Below are 22,669 nucleotides of genomic sequence, written 5' to 3' on the forward strand. Positions count from 1 at the left end.
CTAATAAAAGAGAAAAAAAGGTATCAGATGAAACAAGCCAACATTCTTCACAATCTGGCAGTGACTGCCATCAAAACAAACAGAACCTGTATATCAATCGTTAATTCTAGAAAGAATAAATTCACAAACTTGTAGCAAATGCAGTATTGCTACTTCAAACGCCCACGCAGGGGCCTTGCAAAAAACTAAAAACCGTCACACTTACTTGAACACCAGCACCGAAGTCTTGTAGGCCTTGATTGCCAGTTCCTGCCCATCAGATTATGTTGCATGATATACATTTGCCCATACAAGTCAGAGTGACAATAGGGTCAAGAGACTATGCAGTAGTAGCAAAAATATGAACAAATCACAAGTAAACTTGTGAAATTATAACAATGACGTGATGAAGTTCCACCTACAATCAATTGGTAGAAAAAAGAAAGTAGCGAGTACTTCTCTATGTAGATGATAACATACTTTGCCAGCGGAACTGCAACCATTTATGTCATTAAATACTTGATGGTTGAGCAACTTGAAAACAATCATCCGGGTCCTCTGGTCAATGGCCTGCACAACCGTATAAATAATTCCATGAGAAGTTCTAAGAGATGCTACCACTGCCTCAGTAACTTTTAGGAGTGGGTGGGGCACTGTAACCGCAATAACTCATAGAAGTGGTCTAACTTGCGAAACATGATTACAAGCGGGGACATGAACCAATGCATACACCCATCCAACTGCTTACTCGGCAAAAAAGTATCAAGATCTAAAATAGCTTTGTTATTGTGCCAACCAAATTGATGACAGCATGAACTGAACATTCCTTTTTTGGTGAAAAGTAGCAAAATTTTGAAAATTGAGTTCTTAAGAAGTTCCATCACAAATATGGATGTTGGTGAAACTCGAAAGTGTAGACAGCTGAAACGGGGAGACAATGAAGAGGAGATTCACCAGCGTTGTTGATTGTACTGTTACCGCAAGTACAGCTTTTGCAGACAAGGTGTCTGTTTCAAGCATTGCCACTCCATAAGCATCAGCACTCAGTACAGCAATTGTAGAAAATGCTAGTGAAGCCCATCATTAATCTTTCGTCCCACTAAAGGCAAGATTTAAGGACTTCAATAAGATGTCTTAGATTCTCAGGTAATTGAACGAAACTGTGTTATCTAGGAAAGTGACTATCCTGCACAGCATATCGCTCTAGTCACACTACATCAGTATAAAACTAATCACTAGATTATCCAACCCTTTCAAAAGGAAAGCCACCAAGAACAAAAACCAATCCTTGTATATTTTTAAATAACTCCTCCCTGTTTAGTTTTATCAATAAGAAGTTCTTGGAGCAGTCCTTTCATTGTTTTCCCATAGAAGACAAATTGAAAATCCAATCCATTTCCACAGCTCATTTAGGATGCAAACCATATGCCTCAAAGTTCAAGCATAAAGTGATGTTCAGACCTCCCTTCCTGTTACCTTCGATTCAAACCGGAAAAGAAAAAGGACCATGATTTTAGGCTTTTCAAGTAAGCCAAACAAGTTGTAGTCATCAAAGAAAAATCTCTAATCCCCAACAGCAGAAAGGAGACATCAAAATTCATTCTCAGGCAAGCCATGCATCAGTCCAAGGGACTTAGCAACATACAAGAATCAAGAATTCCTCTGAATTACAGACTACATGCAGGCATTGTGAATTAGTTAAGTGAAATACATAAAAAGGATAGTCAAGCAACAAGAGAGAAGAAGTTTAGGACCTCCAAAGGAGAGGTGCGGATATGAGCAGAGAGTTTCTTGCTCCAATTGGACAGGGGTTGAGGCGTGGACAACCAGGCACATGTGTGAAGCCCTCCGTGAGCATTCAGACATCATGCAATCTAGCAAAGCAACCATTCTGTGCAGCATATTGCTCTAGTCACGCTATATCAGTACAGGATTACTCATTAGATTTTCCATCCCTTTCGAAGGAACTGCCACTAAACAGAGAAAACAATCCCTGTATGTTCTAAAAGCTCCTTGTTCACTTTTAGCTATTAGTTCTTCGAGCAGTACTTCCCGTACTTTCTCAAAGAAGATAGATTAAGAATCCAATCCATTTTAAAGAGCCAATTTAGGATGCTAACCATACGCTTCGACGTTTAACCTTGTTGCAAATGTGTTGCCACATTTTTCTCCTACAATCTATTCAAGCATGAAGTGATGTTCTAACCTCCCTTCCTATTGCATTCGAACCAAACCGGAACAGAAAGAGATCGTGACTTAGGCTTTTCAGGCGAGCCAAACACATTGTAATCATCAGAAAAAAAAAAAATAAAAAAAAAATCTCTAATCCCCAAGAGTAGAAAGCAGAAATCAAATTTTATTTTCAGGCACGGTGTAGATCGTCCAAGGGACTTAGCAACATATAAGAATCAAGCATGTCTCTGAACTACAAACTACAAACCAGCACTGCGAATTAGTTAAATAAAATAGATATAAAGGATAGCGAAGCAACAAGAGAAAATAACTTTAGGACCTCCAAAGGGGAAGCGCGGATGTGACTGGAGAGTTTCTGGCTCCGGATGGACAGGGGTTGTAGTGTGGACGACCGGGCACACGTGTGAGGCACTCCATGAGCGTTTAGACATCGCAAGTTGGACACGAAGGCTCCATCCTCTGCTTCTGCGCTGTCTTTCAAGTCCAACCATTCCAACGTGATTAATTTCTAATGCTACTTCCATTGATTCTTTAATTCCTTCGTTCCATATTTCTAATGCTACTTCCATTGATTCTTCTTCCACCATGGATGCCTGTTACAGGCAAACATCAAGTTCCAAAAAGAAAAACTCTGTGAGACTGATTACGGTGTGAACGGGGGGAGAGAAAGAGAGAGAGAGAGAGAGAGAGAGAGAGAGCTACCTGAATAGGGACGCGAGGATGATGATCAACGGCAACGGACTCGAGAGAGAGAGAGAGAGAGATTAACTTTACTCAGGCCATGCAAGAGGCTGAACTCAAAGGAGCTCTGGCGGCGGAGCGACTCAACAGTTGGAGATTGGTGAAGGAACGAGAGCGGCGACTGACCGTTGACTGGTGAACTGGATGGAAGGCGCGCAGGCACAGGCAATAACAAAAAGCCGTCAACGGACCGGTTCGATTTGGATTCTTCTATCCCCGAAAAGAAGAGCCGGCTTTAAAACCGGTTCTTGTCCCTTCTTAAGCAATCGCTTATTTTACCCTTTCCTGAAGTCCTTACGTCAATTTGTTTGGACCTCTAAGGAATCGACTCCATACAATTTTTTATATTTTCGTAAATGCTTTATTCAATTTGAATTAGATTAAGCATGTTCTTCTTAGACATGTGATCCTAGGTAGCCCGAAGTGATTAAGAGTAGACATGAAGGAGCCAAAAATTAAATATTAAATTAATAGGCAAAGATGAAGAGTCATCAATTTATTTATTTCTACTAGCCTTGCTCCTGAATTTAGACCAAGCTTTTAATAAACTTTGATTTTTACATCAAAGTTTAGATAATTAATTTAATGATTTTTAAAAGTGGATTCTTACTCTTAATTTTAGATAATTTCATCCCTAATTGCTCTAAAATGACAATTACTACCGAAGTCTTAAACCTCTCACACAGTTTTTATTTATTTATTTATTTTGAGGTCTTAGAGATTGAGAATTTATCATTTGAGAATGTATGTGGTGTCTTTTAGTTGAAGAGGTTTAAAAAGAAACTTAAATTAAAAGGTTAATATTACAAAAAACCCCAAACTAATACATGTGTAACAAATTTAACTTAAACTAATTTTTTTACCACAAAAAACTCTAAACTGATAGACCTTTGATAAATTTACCCAAAACCGGTACATTTGTGATATATTTGCTTTATGTTAGTATATTAGTACACCAGTCAACTGTCACAGTTGTACAATTTTTATTCTCTATTTGTCACAGTTGTACAATTTTTGTTGTTTTACATGATATTAATCTAATTTAACGGATGATATAGTTGTTACAAATGTACTAGTTTTGGGTTTTTGACGGTCTAAAATTATTTTTGGATAAATTTGTTACAAATGTATCAATTTATGATTTTTGGTGGCAAAAAAATTAATTTGAGGTAAATTTGTCATAAGTGTAAAAATTTAGGATTTTTCGTGATATTGACTTTTAATTAAATAAATTAATGCACCTCGGTCGAATTTATTTATACTTTGATATCTCCCCTAAAACTAAATAAAAGAAACCACATTTTAGGCGTCAAAAGAATTAGGCGGAACCTGGAAAATTAATTTAATAGAGTTCATTGACGTTTAGTCTATGGGGGATGACTTTTAGTCTATGGGGGAAGAGCCGGGTAGTTTCCTCACACCCACTCCCCATTCACCCTCTCCTTTCCAGACAAAGCCTTACCAGGTCTTTACGTCGCAATCGTGTTGGACGATGATTTTCTTAAAAGGCAAGGCTTAAGAAGCTCTAGATAAAGAAGTTAAGGAAGCTTGAGATGCTTAGCATAGAGGAGCTTGCAGAGAAGCTTCACATCTAGGCTTTCCACACGCATCAACCTTCTACTCCAAATAAAAGGATGAAACTTATTCTCATAAAACTCGAATCCTAATAGATTAGGTAAGTCTAATAATTCAACCAAAAGATAAATCCCAATTCTATAAGAATTTTTACTGGACTTGGGGATCTATGCAAATGGGTATTTTCACCAAAAGTCAGCAAAAACACTAGTACTTTGGCCACGAACTACTCATTTGATCCAACTGTCTGCATCATAAAAACATCATGTTGTTTATTTAACTTTTGTCTACACAAATAAGTCTCGCAGTTACCATGGACAACAGAACAAACACTGAGCCGGATCTTGAAACAACTCTATTGCATGGCTTACCCATTAGATCTAGCATCACAACATCAAAGTTCAACATCTTCACAATGGAATAACAATTACAAATTATTAGACTTAACTGCACTTTTTAAAAATATTAAGACTCAATTGCACTTTCGTGATAAGTTTTAGGATTTCTAATACACTTATTAAAGAAAAAAAATTCTAAACTCTTATCCATATGAGCACCATTTTGCTTTTCTTGGAAATTATGGCTGGCCAATCAGAGAAGACCTTGTAGCCTTTTAAAAGGCACCTCATGCAGCTTTCGAGAACATTAAGATCTTGAGGAATGTAAAAATGCACCTCGAGCGGCAATTTTTAATCAAAATTGGCTAGAAAGATTATTTTGATAAATATTAAAATGTTTAAAATTAAATTTATCAAATTGAATATTTAAGATTGATCGGCTACCATACAATATATTTAGAAATTTTTGGCCAATTTTTCTCCAATCAAATCGAACATTACAATAGCAAAGTTCAACATCTTCACAATGGGATTCAACTATATCTAAAAATGAAAGGACAAGAATAATGAAGCTTATTCACCCTCTCCTTTCCTGGGTTAAGGAAAAAAGCAAAAAAGCAAAAAATAGAAGTCTATTTGGACATGCCTTAAACAAACATTCACAATAATCCCAAGTAAGTGAACCGAAATAGATAACCACAAGCATGCCATACAACTTCATATTCTACCATGGCTCCAATCCAATCGCTTCCAAGAATAACTTGTGGGATGCTTCGAGCAAATCTGTCAAGATGGGTTCTCCATTATTTAAATTCACCTAGAATTTTGCAGGTCAACCTAAATAGATTCTAAATAGAAAGGTCAAAATAAATGAGTTTTGAATGGGTTAGGTTATGAACCCATTTACAACCCACTTAATCTTTTCTTCCTTCTACCCTTAAAACCTGTGTTCCTGATTCTCTCGTCTGTCGTCTCTCTCCTCTCTCGATCTTCGCTCTTGTTCCTTGTCTGTTGCCCTTCGTCAAATCCCTAGAAGATTCGGTCCTGGCCTTCGTCGAGAGACTGATTGGAGCCTCCCCATTCAGCTTCAAGCTCGGATCACTTTGGCCCTTGTGATCGTGTGTTTGTTTTGCAGACCTTGCACAGGTCCCAGTGAGCGAGTCCGCCGGGATGTCGGCGCAAGAGTCGTCGACAAACCCCGAGAGCTACTCCAACTCTGCCGCGTAGTCACTCTGCACAGAGGAAAAGCGCCATGAGCGATTGCTCTGAATCGCAGCAATAAACAAGTGAAAAGCAATCAGTCGAAATCGGAAAAACTGTCAACAGAGTGAAGCGGCTCTGAGCAAAACGCTGAAAGTCAAAATAATCCAAACAGACACAAAATGTGATTAATCTAGGTGAGATTCCGGCGAATTTGACTGAAACTATGAATGCGACGCAGAAGGTCGCGATTTCAATTTTCCTTTTCCTGAGCAAAATGAGGAAAAAGTTTCGTGCCAAAATCAAGCTTCTTCCATTATGTAAGCGCAAAGATGACGTGATAAGCGGCTGTTGGTGAAATATGTCTTCGAAATGGGTTGAATAATGAAATCGGATCGAGTAAAAACAACTCGGACTTTGAGGCGTGATATCACTTTCTTTAAGGATTTATTTGCCCCACAACGTTGCTAATGGTCACCGGCAAAAATCCTCCAGGATACAACAAAGTCTCGGATGAGAATACTAAATAGCAATTCTATTATTTCTCCAGGGTCTCTCTAAGAAACAATCGAAAAATTGGCTGCTGTTTTTCAGAAAGAGGACTCGAAAATGACAACACTTTTTCTTTCCGAAATGACAAGTATATATGAAAAAAAGATTGCAACTCTTCGTGAAAATTGCGAACAAACACGTCTTTAGAAAATTGTTCGGATAAACCAATGCGACTCTTAGGAAGAAGTCGAAAAACGAACAATTGCAATCCTTCGGATAAATTAAAACCGAATAAGTAATTTTCCAAAGGTTGTCTTGAAAAGACACAAATAAAATTCGGAATAATTTTTTTTTTTTAAATAGAATTTCGAATTTTCATTTATATTTCATTTCCGAAATTCTCAATTTAAAAGGCAACCTTTGAACTAAAATATAAAATAAAATAAAAATAAAACAAAAAGCAAGGGATTAATGCTAATTAAACCGCTAAGTGCTAAGTGCGCCAAATAATCGCGCAATTATCCGCGCACCTGCACGCGGGTATGGTGGGGTCTAGCCCCACCTAATCACTCCTTTAATTACAAAAGGGAAATTCCTCATTAATAAACTAATCCTCCTACTCCCACCTTTTCTATGTGGGACAAAGTAAAAGGCACTCATTTTGTTTTAACAAACAAAATTCCAACAGCGGCTTCACAACCAATCGTGATCTTCAAAAATTCTCCAAAAAACTAAAATCCACAGAAGCAAAGGAGAAAGCGGAGATTCAGCAAGTGAGCTTATGGGGACGTAGAGGTTGTGAGCGAAGTCGGTGGAGAAGGGAGGGAAGACGGCGGAGGAGGGTATCTTAATTCATGCCAAGTACAGAAGAATTGACCCTAGGATAGGGGTGCAAAGCAAGAGGAAGGAGGCCAATGGGGAAATTGACGAAAATTCTATCTCTAGAACAGGGGATATGTTGACTTGAGAAAAGTCCAAGCAGCAGATTACACTGAGTATAACGAGACCTTATTGTGGCTGTCGTTACAACGGCAGCATGAAGAATTTATGACCAAACACTTAGTATAAAGTTGATCATTCTTTCAATGAAATTGTACATTACCTGTTTGCAATTGCACGATCAGCTTTCTCATTACTTTCAATTTTGCCAATACCCATGTCCCATACACTTTCTTGAATTGAAGCTGTCACTGTGCTGGACATAAAACATTCACCCTTCCCTCCCACTCCTGCAGTATTCATTCATAGAATCCATTATTTCAACAAGTTAAATACTCAGCAACACATTAAGAAGCTAGAGAACATGTCAGTGTCCACCTTTTCATGTTTAGATGAAGAAGGAAGTGTTAGACACAGTACTAGTTCCACACATGCTTGTTCAAGTCAAAAGTTCCAACCCCAAAAAACAAAAACTATTAGAATGCAGAATAGCTTATCTCTGTGTGCCAATAATGAAGTTCTATCACAATTATGGAGGTCGGTGAAACTCAAAACTATAGATAGTTGAAATAGGGAGATAATGAAAAGGAGATTCACTAGTGTCGTCTTTGTATATACCAAAACCTCCTCCTTGTTCAATTTTATCTGTAAGAAGTTCTTCGAGCAGTCCTTTCAGTGTTCTTCCCACGCAGATAAGATTAAAAATCCAATCCGTTTTCGTAGCTCATTTAGGATGCTAACCGTATGCTTCAGAGTTCAAGCATAAAGTGAAGATCAAACCTTCCTTTCTATTACCTCCGATTCAAACCGGAAAAGAAAGAGAACCGTGACTTTAGGCTATTCAAGCAAGCCAAACATGTTGTAATCATGAAAGAAAAATCTCTAATCCCCAACGGGAGAAAGAAGACATCAAAATTCATTGTCAGGCAAGCTATAGATTGGTGCAAGGGGCTTGGCAACGTACAAGAATCAAGCATGCCTCAGAATTACAAACTACATACAGGCATTGTGAACTAGTTAAATGAAGTACATGCAGAGGATAGTCAAGCAAGGACCTCCAAGGGGGAAGCGCTGATATGAATGGGATAGCGAAGGCTCCTCCGTCCACGGTTTCTCCGCCGTCATTCAAGTCCAGCAATTCCATCGCACTCTCCATTTCCGAATCCGACGACCACGCCCCCTCCTCCTCCTCCTCCTCATCTACTTCTTCTCCTACTTCCACTACCCTTTCTTGTTCTCATTCCTCCCGTTCTTTAATTCCTTCCTTCATTGTTCCCAATCCTACTTCCATTGATTCTTCTTCCACGATGGATGCCTGTTCTAACCAAACATCAAGTTCCGAAAAGAAAAACTATGTGAGTCTGGTTACGGTGCGAATATAGGGAGAGATAGCATTACCTAAAAAGAGACTCGAGGGACGGAGCTTCACTGCGGAGGCGACCAGCTCAACTGAAGCGGCTGAGCACGATGGAGCTTTGGCGGCTAAGGGGCCCGATGGGTGGAGAGCGACGATTGTCCGTCGGCTGGGTGAACTGAACGAAGGCGTGCAGATAGGGTTAATCACTAGACGGACCGGTTCAATTCGATCTCAATCCCTGTAAAGAAAAGCCGGACGGGCATTGGATGTCCTCAAATCAAAACCGTTGATCAGATCAACAGTCTCGATTTGATTTGACGGCAAAAGGATGACCATTGCATTGAGGCTTCGATTTGATTTGATTTGAGCGACAACTTCGATTTGATAGCTCTATTCGTTGGTGTTGTTTTTTGGGGAGGGGTACTTTATCTGCTAGGTTACGTTACAGGCGGGCATTTTACAGGAGTTTATATTAGATCAATCTACCCTTGTGTGATTTCTGTTGAAGCATATACTGGGAGGGTGGGGAAAAAGCAAAACCATGGAAAGCGATGCCAAGTTCCGCACCGGGGAAAAAGCGAAACCAAAGGAACAGCGACGCGGGGGGGTGGACGACGCCACAGTTACACACTCCTCTCAAATCAAATCAAAACCGTTCATTTCCCGGGGGCTCCTCTCAAATCAAATGAACGGTGTTCATTTCCCGGGGGCACGTGGCAGCCGCCAGTTACACACTCCTCTCCAATCAAATCAAAACCGTTCATTTCCCGGGGGCTCCTCTCAAAATCAAATGAACAGTGTTCATTTCCCGGGGGCATGTGGCAGCCGCCAGTTACACACTCCTCTCCAATCAAATCAAAACCATTCATTTCCCGGGGCTCCTCTCAAAATCAAATCAAAACCGTTCATTTCCCGGGGGCTCCTCTCAAAATCAAATCAAAACCGTTCATTTCCCGGGGTGGGGGCATGTGGCAGCCGCCAGTTACACGCTCCTCTCAAATCAAATCAAAACCGTTCATTTCCCGGGGGCTCATCTCAAAATCAAATCAAAACCGTTCATTTCCCGGGGTGGGGGCACGTGGCAGCCGCCAGTTACACACTCCTCTCAAATCAAATTAAAACCGTTCATTTGCGAAATCCAATCCGAAATCCACAAAAGTCAAGTCCGCGTAAATGACAGAGCCCCCACCCTCTCTCTCTCTCTCTATAAAAACACAAAGCTCTTTTCCACTCCACAAACTCTCGTGCACAAAACAAAGGCTCCGGATCAAAATTCTTTCAAGCGAGGTGGACGAGATCCCACCAATCTCCGCCCCTTCTCCATAACATGGCTGATATGACGGGGACACCTCACAGGTTCGTAATTCATTTGTATGAATAAATCTTCTTAAAAATTCTGCTTAGAGCTCTGGTTGAGTAGCCGATATTTCTTTCTTCCTTCTCTTTCCATCATTTTCTTTTTGATTCACTACAGGAACAATGAGCAACCACCATGTCAGCAACAACATGATAGTTTTGGCATCAGGTCTCATATTTTCTTCACTACGTTCAAGGTGCTCACCATTATGCATTTTAATTCACAACCCATTGAGACACTAAGCCACACGGTTCTGCAGTTATACATCATCTGCAAAGTTATCTATCTTATAGCACTTGTCCAAGTCACCGGGCCTATGAGCCCAAACCCAATTTACAAATATTTGTATATCATTTTCGAGATACTTGGTGCAGAATTGCTTCTTTGGACAAGCCTATCTCTAGTCATGTGGCTTGTTGTCAATATGTGCTTACTAGTATTTACTTTGGTATCGATCAGTGTGCTCGCAAGAGTTTTCAACCGACTTGAAGAGATTGTTCGGCCTTTCAACCAACTTGAAGAGATTGTTCAGTCGTTTGATGATGTGCCATCCATTGAAGTTTAGTCTGATTCTTAAAGTTCTTGCAATCATGTTGTATTTGTGTATCAATCTTATTGCATCCTGTTTGTAATAAATTCCTTTGATTTAAGGAAGAGAGAATATTATTATATACATATTCGGTATTTGATGAACCTTTATCTTCTTACCATGTAATGTAGCGATTGTTTTAAGTTCCTGACACTGATAATAATATAGTTGAAGCGACCTGCTATTTTTGCCCTAGTTAGTATAATCTCACTAAAATCTTGTATAGAAATTTCACGACTTTTCGGGCCATATGATCGTTTTCTTCAAAAGCATGGGCCATATGATCGTTTTCTTCAAAAGCAACCATGTTCGCGTTGGTACAGTACAACATTCTCAACAGTAAGGGCGTCAGGTCGTCGTTATCGCTGTCGGTCATTGTTCACAGTCCCAAGTCAATCAGCGAGCGGTTTGCTTGAAGTTTCGCGTCCACCTATTCTCTAAGGTCCGAATTCCAGATCCAGGTCGGTTTCTACTCCCTTGTCCCCATGCCGCATAGCTTCACTACACATTCCTCGGATGCCACGCGCATGTCCAACGAGTACCTCGAACCTCAGTCGGGAAATGCAGCGTCTCCGAAAGCGAGCGGAGCAGTGACTTGAAGGACGCGCCGTCGGGCTTTGTGGACGCACGGGGGGAGCAGCTCTTGGGCAGAGAGGAGAACAGCGGCTTGCTCGACGCGCTAGAGAGAGCTTCGCAGGGGGTGGATAAGGGCTGGAGAGAGCTCGCGGAGGTCGAGAGGCGAGAATTCGAAGCTCAGGCAGACGAGGAATTACATCGAACGGCTCAAGATCAGAGCTTCTGAGGTGCTTTTATTGTCCGTTGACTATAGAGTTTTTCCTTTTTAAGAAGAAATTATGCATGAACGTAGGGAGAAGGAGATTTGGGATCCAACCAGCTCTCTCTTTTAACTTGAAATTTTGGAGAAAACTGAGTGATGGGACTGTTATAAGCGATTCATAGGCTTGAGAGTGGCAATGAATAGTTACGACGGTATTTCTTGAGAGAGAGAGAGAGAGAGAGAGAGAGAGATGATCTTTTAAGAGGTCGATGAATTGAGCTGCTGGCAAGCTCCTCCTGGTCAATTTGAGCTCACTCAATGTGAATTTGACTCGAGTTTGTCGAGTTTGAGTCGGTTAAGTAACGTATTTTGACAAATCTGATCGTGGCATGATATGCTTTAGTGGTAACATTAAAACTTGGGTCGATTGAGTCTTCATTTTCGAATTAAATCAACACAGGGTTGAGTCGTGCGTTGGTCATATTTTCGGTCGGCTGAACACGGCTTGATTGCTCTCCTGATCATGACGCTACTCCGGTCTTCGATTATTGTTGCGTCTCTCAAAAAATCGTTGTTCCGCGTCCTGAAGATTGCAGGAATCCCAGAGGGAGCTATCGGAAGCAAGGGCCCTGGTCGAAGAAGCCGAGGGGTCGCTCTCCCAAACGGCAGATGAAGAACGAGATGGTATGCAAATAAATCGAGAAGAGCAGAGATGGGAAGTCTGTTAAAAGCAGGTTCTATATCTGCCTTGGTAGGTACCCTTGCGGGTCTACCGCTACCGCTCACTCAGGTCGCCGTGGTGTCCCGGCTGGTACTCCCTTCGGGGATTAACTTCATCAGCTGTCCGCTATTCAAAATCGCCTTCTGCTGCGCAGTCGGAAAATACTTGGACAACGTTCAGCTCGAGACAGGAATATCGGGGGCTTTCGGATTCATTAGAGGTACGTGCTCTGATCTCACGAACTGAATTTGTAAAGTTTCCTGTCGCATGCCTTTTCGAACGCTGTGTACATGGCCGAGGGTCCGGTTATATTTGTTTTTGCAGCGCTCGGTCTAGATTTCTGCTTCAAGATGCGGGTTTTGAGTCCTTTTCCCATTGAAAGGCCAGAATCAAGAACGGTCGGCCTATTGAATTGCAGTGCCTCATTTCTTGCCCTCTATCCGCCATTTCTATTCATGAAATTCCTTGAAGCTTTGCATAACGAAAAACTTATTATTATTATTATTATTCGCTAATCCTCCACCTAAAGAAACAGTTTTGAGACCTAACATCTAAAGTCAATTTTAAGCGTTTGAGTACCATGGAAATTGAAATTTGATATCGCTGAGTGGCTAGAATTGCGGAGTTATGCGCGGCCTTATTGCGGCTGTTGTTAAACTGTAGCATGGAGAATTATAGTGGAAATATTTTACCATACACTTGATATACAATTTGTCAATCTTTTGACTAAATGTCTTTAACTACTCGACGGTTGCACGGTTAGCCTTCTCATTACTTTCAATTAGGAAAAACGAAGGGCCAAATAGAATTCGGTCCCTTTCATTTCTTGTTATTTTCTTTTTTCATATTCTATTTATTAATTCTCTCCTACGCGCTCTTCTAGACCGCGTGTAACTTATGTGCGCGGTACAAAGTTCATAATGTGGAACTATTTTAATTCATCTTATTGGCTCAGCTCATCCAAAATAAAAAGAAAGAAGTATACTCCAAATTTGAGAATTTCAATGAATCCCTAATTGTATTGTCTTTTCTTATTTAGCACATCCATATTACGAATGATGCTTCAATTACTCCGTTTGATTTCGAAGAGAACATACAAATACTCCTTGAGTAAACTAATTGCATTTCCCATTCCAAAACCATCACTTCTTATACATGTAAATATGCCACTTATTCAGGAGAAGAGGAGAGAGCAGTGGCGTGCATGTGCCGCGACCACCAAGGACGATTGATCGGGGGTCACTCCTGTGCCATTCGAGCTTCGTCGCCGCCATAGGTTGAGGTACATGAGCTCTCCCAAACCCTAAGATTTCTAAGGCAGAGAAAGAAGGAGACAGAGAATTTGATAATCGAATCGGACAATCTCACGGTGGTAAAAGTGATGTGCAATCCATGGGAGATTTGTGTACTCCTCTATGATTGCTGTGTCTTGCTCCCATTGTTCTCGAAGCTCCGAATGCAGCACTGTAGAAGGGAGGCTAATTTTGTTTCGGATTGGGCCGCCAAAGCCCATGAGCACAAGTCTCTTTACCTTCAAATTGGGTTATTTTATCCCCTCTTACTCATTTGGACCTCATGTATTGATGCTCGTTTATTGGGCCCTTCGTTTTTCTAAATTGAATGGAAGTTCTGTTGTTTGGAGCAGAATATTTTCGGACCTTCATCCAAATTCTAAATGAAATTTCAACCCTAATTACCTAACATGACAATTACTACCGAAGGCTTAACCCCCCCCGGCTCTCTCTCCTTTTCTATTTTTTAATCTAGAGGTCTTTGCAATTTTCTTGTTCTGGAATGAAAATTTATCGTTTGAGAATATATGTGGTGAGTTTTAGTTAAATAGGATATGAAAAGAAAATTACGAGAAATGAAGTATACACACTTAAATTATACTTAATTCTACATTGAGATCTCCAGGAAGACTTGAATAAAAAAAATAATATTTTAGGCTTCGAAAGAAATACATAAGCAATAGATAAAAGGCCTTAGAATTTATTAGACACGCCATAAAAGGTTATGCAAGCCCTTGTGAATTGATTTTCCCATCAAAAAAGCGTTAGATTTCTCTAAATACTTGTACGTCAATTGTGTAACAAAAAAAAATTGAAAATTGGCTTTGAAAATCAGTTTAATCAAGCTCTAGAATAGGTAACTAATTACTTAGCATGACTAAACACAAAAGGGGCTATAGTAGGAAGTAGCCGTCTCATTTATAAATAAATAAATAAATAAATAAATCTCTAGCAGTTAACGTGCTTGTGGACATGTGCTTGGTGATGTGACATTCGCACCAAAATGAAAAGTTCTTTGCTTTACAGAAGGTTGGGAAACTGCTTTAGAAAGGTGGGAATCGTTAGTTAATTCCAATAGAATAAAAAGGTCGAGACAAGTTGGGATTTTTAGTGAATTCCAAAAAAGAAAAAAAGGAGAAGAAGGTCGGGTTCCCCAATGAATTCCGACCAGGTCGGGAAAAAGGCTTTAGAAAAGGTAGGGATTTTTAATGAATTCCAAAAAAAAAAAAATTATTTTTAATGAATTCCTTAAAAAAAAAAAAAAAAAAACAAATAAGGTTGGGATCCCGAGTGAACCCTGACCTGGGACCCATCCCGGGTCGGGATAGCTGCTTTAGAAAAGGTCGGGGTTTTTAATGAATTCCCAAAAAAATTGATTTTTAATGAACGCCAAAAAAAATAAAAACAAAGAAGGTTGGGATCTCGAATAATTTCCGACCTGGTACCATCCCAGGTCTGGAAAAAAAAAAAATCCCCCACCCCTGCCAAAAAACGAAAAAACAAATTGTCGGGATCCTGGATGAATTCCCACCTGGGATAATTGCTTTTCCTTTTGGGTTGCGTCTGCAAGATGCTTTTCCTTTTGGCTTACGTCCACAAGATTCAACTCCGCGTCGATTATGAGTGGGAAAAATGGCCATCTCTCTCTCTCTCAAAATCTAGATGTGTTCGCGGTTTCTTTCTTCTTTGACATAAAAATTCATCATTTGAAAATATATGTGGTGAGTTTTAGTTAACTAGGATTTGAAAAGAAAATTATGAGAGATAAAGTATACGTACTTCAGTCATACTTAATTATGCTTTGAGATCTCCCGTGAGACTAAATTAAAAAAAAAAAAAAATCATATTTAGACATAAAAAGAAATGCATAAACACTAGATAAAAGTCTACAATTTAAACCCACCACAAAAGATTAGACAAGCCTTTGTCAATTGATTTTTCCTATCAAAAGAGCGCTAGATTTTTCTAAATACTTGTTGTACAATTGTTGTGTAACAAATAAATGAAAATTGGCTTTGAAAATCAGTTTAAGCTCTAGAATAGCTAAGTCAGTACTTAGCAGGATTAAACACAAAAGGGAGCATAAATTAGTCAGTATTCAAATAGTAGGAAGCAGCTACCTTAGTTATAAATCAGAAAAAAATCTCAACGGTTGATGTGCTTGTGAACTTGTGGCCATGTGCTTTACATTTTAGTCATGTTCGCACCAAAATGTAGAGTTTTCTGCTTTCCTTTCTGCTTTCCATAAAGTGGGGATCCCAAAATGAAAAGCAGTTTTCCCGTTTCATTTTGGCCACAATTTTGGTGAATTTCATTTTGACCAAAATGAAAAGCAGTTTTCTCGATGGGTCCTATAAGTACCAGACACATTTCAAGACTCCAAAATGAAATTTGTCTGACTCCTGGGACCCATCCCGAGTTGGGAAAACTACTTTTCATTTTGGGTTATGTAAAGCACCGCATCAATTAGGAGTGGGGAAAATGGCCAACTGCTTTTCATTTGGCTTATGTAAAGCACGTCACTGCCGATGCCTAGGACCCATCCCGGGTCGAGAAAACTACTTTTCATTTTGGGTTATGTAAGGCACATCACCGCCGATGATAATATCAAATCTGCATCAATTAGGAATGGGGAAAGCGGCCAACTACTTTTCATTTTGGTTTATGTAAAGCACATCACCGCCGATGATAATCTCGAATCTGCGTCAATTAGGAATGGGGAAAACGGCCACTTCTCTCTCTCTCTCTATTAAACAAGCATAGTAATTTAGAATTAACGAAAAATGATTTTTTTATTTTTATTTGAAAGATGCAGTTCAAATAATGAAATCAAATTGCATTTGTCATGTCTTCGTGAACTAATTATTCAACATCAATTTCTCTTTGAAACCCAATGTGTATTGGCAAATGCATTCCATTATCATTTTTCACTTAGTAGTTTCCTAGGAAAAATTCATGATTTTTTGGACATCATATCCACGCCTTTGCATATCCACACCTTTGCACGTGTGGCAATCTGATCGGTTGATAGGAGTGTATGTTATCATTCCTCTCGGCAATCGATCAGATCGACGTTTGAGAGAATGTTCGAAAGAGCATGCATGTTCTCTCAACTATGGATTTGATCGACGGGGTGAGAGGATGGGCAAATGAGTGCTTGTACATCATTTTGTACATTGCTTTGTTAGGCTAAAGGCATTTTTGTGTATGCTTTAACAAATGGCAAAATCGCCAAAATTCGAAATACTATCTGAATTTTAGAAGATTATGAAAAAAGTATGTATGAATTAATGTGTCAAAATTTGTGTATCGTGAAATTTTTAAGTTACGGGTGAGTAGAAGTCAATACATGTCCATTGTAAGACGTGGCTTAAGGAAAAAAGCAAGAAGTACAAGCCTATATAGACAAACCTTAAACAAACATTTACAGTAATTCAAGGCGAGTGAACCAAAATAGATTACAACAAGTATGCCATGCAACTTCATGTTCTTAGCCCCAGTTCCCAAATCCAATCCCTTCTGAGAATAATTCAGGGGACGCTCCAAACAACGGTACTTTCTATTGTTGCTGAACTTCTATGTGCCCACTAGAATTGCAAAATAGTCGCCTGCTGATTGCTATTCATATGCCATTTTCATTTAATGTCCTTCCTGACCAACAGAAAGGAAATTAAATGAAAAGGGCACTTGCAAGCGCAGTGTCAAGACTGTTTGGAGAATCACGTCGTTGCTTAATCCCTGGCTTTGCAGTAGCTCTTGTACACGGTTTCGAATGTTGGCTGTGCATACACAATGTAAACGGAAGTTTCGTCGCTTTGTTCCGATCTTTGGCGGTTGACCACGTTGGCAACCTTGAATGCATGACACGGCTGTAGGGCCCTAGAAATGTTCTTTTGAAAAAAGGGATAAAACACCACCGTCAGATCCCCTGGAGAGTTAGATCAGCCGTTGAAGGCAACTTCACCAGAAAATCGAACACCAGACAACCCAGAAAAGCGAAAGCTCAGTCTGGTGTTCGAAAGCTCAGTCTGTAGTTCGATTTTCTTTTCTGGGCTTTTCTGAAAGCTCAGTCTGGTGTTCGATTTTCTAAGCGAAAGCTCAGTCTGTAGTTCGATTTTCTTTTCTGGGCTTTTCTGAAAGCTCAGTCTGGTGGTGTTCGAAAGCTCAGTCTGGTATACGATTTTCTTTTCTGGGTTCAGACGTGTTCGAAAGCTCAGTCTGGTGTCTGGTGTTCGACTTTCAACACCAGACTAAGCTTTCGAACACCAGACTGAGCTTTCGCTTTTCTGGGTTGTCTGGTGTTCGATTTTATGGTGAAGTTGTCTTCGACGGCTGATCAAACTCTCTAGGGGATCTAACGGTTAAATGTGATGAACAATTTCAAAAGTCAAGTCCGTCTCAATCGGACAACCAATAAATAATGCAGAGTAAATGACCCTATATATTGTGCAACGAAGACCTTGTTCCGCCTACTCCTTCCCATATACTCGCAAACAATCACAGAGTGCAAGGAGCTCCAGCTTCTCTGGAACATGGCTGATCATACAGCGACCCTCCAGAGGTACGTAATTCATTCGTGTCTTTATGCTCTTTAAAACTCTACTTGGAGCACAAACTAAGAAGCTAGTTTTTTTTTTCAATCCATTTTCTTCCAATTATTTCATTCCTAATCCGGTACAGAGACGATGAGCAATTGCAACAACAGCAACCGCAGGAAAGTTTTGACTCAACCAAGAGATTTCATATAGTATTCACTTCGTTCAAGCTGCTCGTCATCACACATTTCAATTCACAGCATACCGAGACACTGAGCCACATGGATCTGCAGTTTTATATCATTTGCGAAGTTATTTATCTCATAGCACTGATCAAAGTGACCGGACCTGCAAGTTCAAACCCAATATACCGGTGTTTGTACATCGTTTTTGGAATTCTTGGTTCCGAGTTGCTTCTCTGGATGAGCCTGTCTCTGTCCATCTGGATGATCGTCAATATAAGCTTGCTAGTGTTTGGTTTGGCATGCGTGCTCGCTCGACGTTCAGACCTTTTTCGAGAGATTGTTCAACCATTCGATGATGTGCCGATTTCTGAAGTTCAATTGGATGTTTAAAACTTCTGCAATCATATAGTATTTGGATATCAATCTCGTTGCATGTCATTTGTAATTGATATATATTTTTTTTTAATAATTTGTTTTTTAGTCTCATGAATATTTTTGGGTCAATCTTCACAGGTTATAGAGATAATTATGAAACTCTTATATTTCCATAAATAAAGATCGAATAAAACTCAAATTTAAGAAATTGTGGAAAGATATCACACAAAATCTCTCGCAGGGCATGATCATCTAGCATTAATGGACACCTCGAAAGATTGATTATTGCTTAAATCATCCCTAAACCAGTTTTTAGTAAACAACTAAAATGGAAAGAATTCATTGGCCACTTCAAATCTAGATGGATCTGAATATATTTAACTTTTTATGTATTTTTAGATATTTTAGTATTTCCAATAGTAGAAGTTTACATCATATATATCTTTTTAGACTTGGTCTCTTATGCTAAATTAGATAAAATTTATAGCACTAGGAGAAATAATAGGAGAAGTGTTCTAGTAGCTGAGTTCGTTCAATTGTTTTAGTAATTTATTATTTGCTAATTTTTGCATGTCTAATTTGTTTTAATTGGTTAGTTTTTTTTTTTTAAAGATGCTATTTTCTATATTTAAGGGGAAATTTTGCTAAAAACTTGAGTCCCAATTAGTTTAGATGAGTTTGGTCCGTGTCGAATCAAGTATGGGTCAATCAAATTGTATTACATAATAAAAATGGGTTGAGTGGGTTAAACTTGTTTTCAACCGGACCGCCCTTTTGATAGGTTTCACAGCTATCAAAAGTGTACTTGTTATCCTTTTGTTCTATATTGCATGGATTTATGGCTATTATAACTACAATTACAATAACAACCAAATTCGTGATAATTATAGATAGGCACCTGAGGGCCTATTATATCCTCTCAAGGACCATCCTCCCATCATAACTTGTTGCAAGCAAACACTTAAAAAGTTGTCAAAACACTCAAAACACAATGAAATTCATGCCTACGAGACTCGTTCCTGAGGGGCAATGGACTTTCTCTGGTAGCCATCGCACGATGCCTAATCGCTGAAAACAAGAGATTAGAAGCATAGATGCTTTGTTAATACTGGTTTAGGCACGCGTCTGTCTTTTGAAAGCATAGCCAGTCTTTGATCCCCACCTAAATAGTCGTCGGGGTTGGGTAACACAAGAAAGAACAAAATGCAATTGGTATCGGAGTCCCAAAACAATGCTTCATCAACTCCTGATCTTTGACCCTCACCTTAGTAAAGCAATAGGCCTTTAGTCTCATGATATGGCAATGCCAAACTAAGCCAGCCAAGCATCCTCAATAAAACAGATAGAATCTATTCATTTTCTCACCCCTCAAAGTGTTTAAAACCAATATAATAAAATCATGGAAGTTACCTAACCGTCGATAGAGGACCGGAATCAGGACACGATTAGGTCATAGCCAACTCCTACCAAGATCTCCTTCCTTGTAAAAACTAGCCGAAAAAGGGGGGACACAGAAGGTGCTACAATTTACCTTGGAATCATATACCGACATCATCTAATAACAGTACCTTGACACCAAACAAGACGGTATAAACTCATCCCTCTCGCTTTGCTCTCAGCTAAAACGGGGTTACTGCTGAAAAGTATAAAGCCATCTCCACATCTGGTAAATTAAACTTATCCAACAAGCGACTCACTCTCTCTATAGACAAATGCCAAAAAACATGTACATTAATACCAAGCTAGCAATGACTACATAGTCTCGTGGGCTTTGGCCAACTTCTCCCTTCTTTTCTGCACTGCCTTGGGGACTTCGTTTTTCCTCGCTTCCCTTTTTTCCTCTTTGACCTTTTTTTGTTCTCCTTCCTAGCAGCCTTCTTGTCAACAGAAGTCTGCACATCAGTTTGGGAAGCCGACTCATTTCCTTCTGAATCTTCATCTACATCTGTATCAGACCTAGACTTGCTACAGCAAGCTTTAGTGTTATCGCCAAGATTGGTCAGCTTTTCTATAGCATTAGCGTCCTCCTTCATGAGAGCCTTATAATCGGGCAATAGTCCTAATGTCCTTCCCACTGGTTATCTGAATCACGTCTTACTCCACAATTTTCACCTAATCTATTGTCTTCGGTATATACTATTGAAAGAGAAAGCATAATATTAAGAACGTTTGGTAGCAGAAGAACAGCTCAACTTCGATGACTTGACGAGATAGGCTTTGACCCAGAAGAATTAAAGGTTCTCACTGCTGAGGTAAAAAGCATAAAGAGAGCCTGTTATATTGGAGCAGAGCAAGATTTAAGAAAGAACAGAAATTGGTCAGGCAGATATAGTTGAGAATTTTTTTCTTGGCACAAAGCAGGCCCGAGATCTCAGATTCATGACTCTTTTACATTGATGAGGCTCTGTCCATGGCCTCATCCCACAATGGAAGAAGAATCATACAAAAACAAATATAGGGAAAAGAAAATGAAACCTACCATAAACTAAATCCACAAAACACCACTACAAAATCGACATTGTAGAATTGAAGATAAAATCACATTGCAAACTAAGAATAGCTCCTTTCAGCCAAATAATAAACAAAAAGAACTAATAGTAGCTCCTAAGAAAAAAAAAGTATCAGACAAAATAAGCCAACATTCACCACAATCTAGCAGTGACTGCTGTCAGAAAAAATAGAACCTGTATATCAATCCTTAATTCTAGAAAGAATAAAGTCACAAAAATGTAGTAAATGCAGAATTGCACTTTCAAACGCCTGTGGAGGGGCCTTGCAAACAACTTAAGACTATCACACCTACTTGAACACAAGCATTGAAGTGTTGTAAACTTTGATTGCCAATTCTTTCCTGTCAGATTTTGTTGCATGATAGACATTTGCCTATAAAATTCAGAGTGACAATAGGGTCAAGAGACCATGCACTCTACTAGCAAATTTATGAACAAATCACAAGTAGAATCATGAAATTATAACAACGATGCGATGAAATTCTGCCCACATTCAATTGGTAGAAAAATGAAAGCAGCAAGTACTGCTCACTGTAGATAATAACACACTTCTTTGCCAGTGCAGATGCAATCATTTATATCATTAAATAATTGACGGTTGAGCATCTTGAAGAGAAACATTCGAGTCCTCTAATCAATGACCTGCACAACCGTATAAACAATTCCATGAGAACTTCTAGGAGATGCTGCCATAGCTTCAGTAACTTTTAGGAGGGGGGGTAAGTCACCGTAACTGCAATAACTTTTAGAAGCGATCTATCTTCTAGGACATAATTACAAGAGAGGACATTGACCAATGCGTACACCCATCAAACTGTTTACCCGGCCATGATCACGTCAAGCTGAAATAATGATTTAGGAAAGAGACAGATTAAGCTTGCAATAGGGTTCGTTTCAACTTCATAACTTTTGATGATTAAATAAATGTAACTATACTTGTTATCCATATTCATGAAGCACGATAAATTTGGAAAATCAATACCAATGATGCTTCATGCCAAGTACAAAAGATTTGACCCTGGGATAGAGGTCCAAAGCAAGAGGAAGGAGACCAATGAAGAAATTGACGAAAATTCTAATAGATCAGCAAAATAGACATATATCTACAGGGGACATATTGTCTTGAGATGATCAAGCAGCAGATTACTCTTAGTATAAAGAGACCTTATTGTGGCAGTTGTTACAATTGCAGCATGGAGACTTTAAGTGGAAATTATTTACCAGACATTTAGCATTCAACTTATCAATCTTTTTTCCCAAAAATGTACTTTAGCTGCTTGACAGTTGCACAGTCAGCCTTCTTATTACTTTTAATTTTACCAATTGCCATATCCCCATGCACTTTCTCGAATTGAAGCTGTCACTGTTGAAAATGCCAACATTCATGATTCACCCTTCACTTCCTCTCCTGCAGTATTCATTCATACAGTTCATATCAGCGTCCACGAAAACATGTTTAGGTGCAGAAGGAAGTGGTAGATATAGTCCTAGTATGCTATATATCAATACATGC

At 39.3% G+C, this 22,669-nt stretch overlaps 1 protein-coding gene across 1 annotated transcript; it reads left to right on the forward strand.

Annotated features, from left to right (window-relative positions):
- The first annotated feature begins 12,211 nt into the window (after positions 1-12,211).
- On the forward strand, positions 12,212-13,952 carry LOC108959703. The gene is made up of 2 exons (XM_039312410.1): positions 12,212-12,479; positions 13,438-13,952. Exons 1-2 carry the CDS (start codon positions 12,251-12,253, stop codon positions 13,533-13,535), a joined length of 327 nt encoding a protein of 108 aa, XP_039168344.1. The 5' UTR covers positions 12,212-12,250; the 3' UTR covers positions 13,536-13,952.
- Positions 13,953-22,669: the final 8,717 nt, after the last annotated feature.

The sequence above is a fragment of the Eucalyptus grandis genome, chromosome 5 (assembly GCF_016545825.1).
Source record: "Eucalyptus grandis isolate ANBG69807.140 chromosome 5, ASM1654582v1, whole genome shotgun sequence".
Lineage (NCBI taxonomy): Eukaryota > Viridiplantae > Streptophyta > Magnoliopsida > Myrtales > Myrtaceae > Eucalyptus > Eucalyptus grandis.

What these genes read in the sequence shown, in the direction of transcription:
- LOC108959703 (XM_039312410.1), top strand. Translation starts at nt 12,251, where the DNA reads ATGGGAAGTCTGTTAAAAGCAGGTTCTATATCTGCCTTGGTAGGTACC. An exon ending in GGCTTTCGGATTCATTAGAG is followed by an intron (nt 12,480 to 13,437) that starts GTACGTGCTCTG and finishes CCACTTATTCAG; the next exon opens with GAGAAGAGGAGAGAGCAGTG.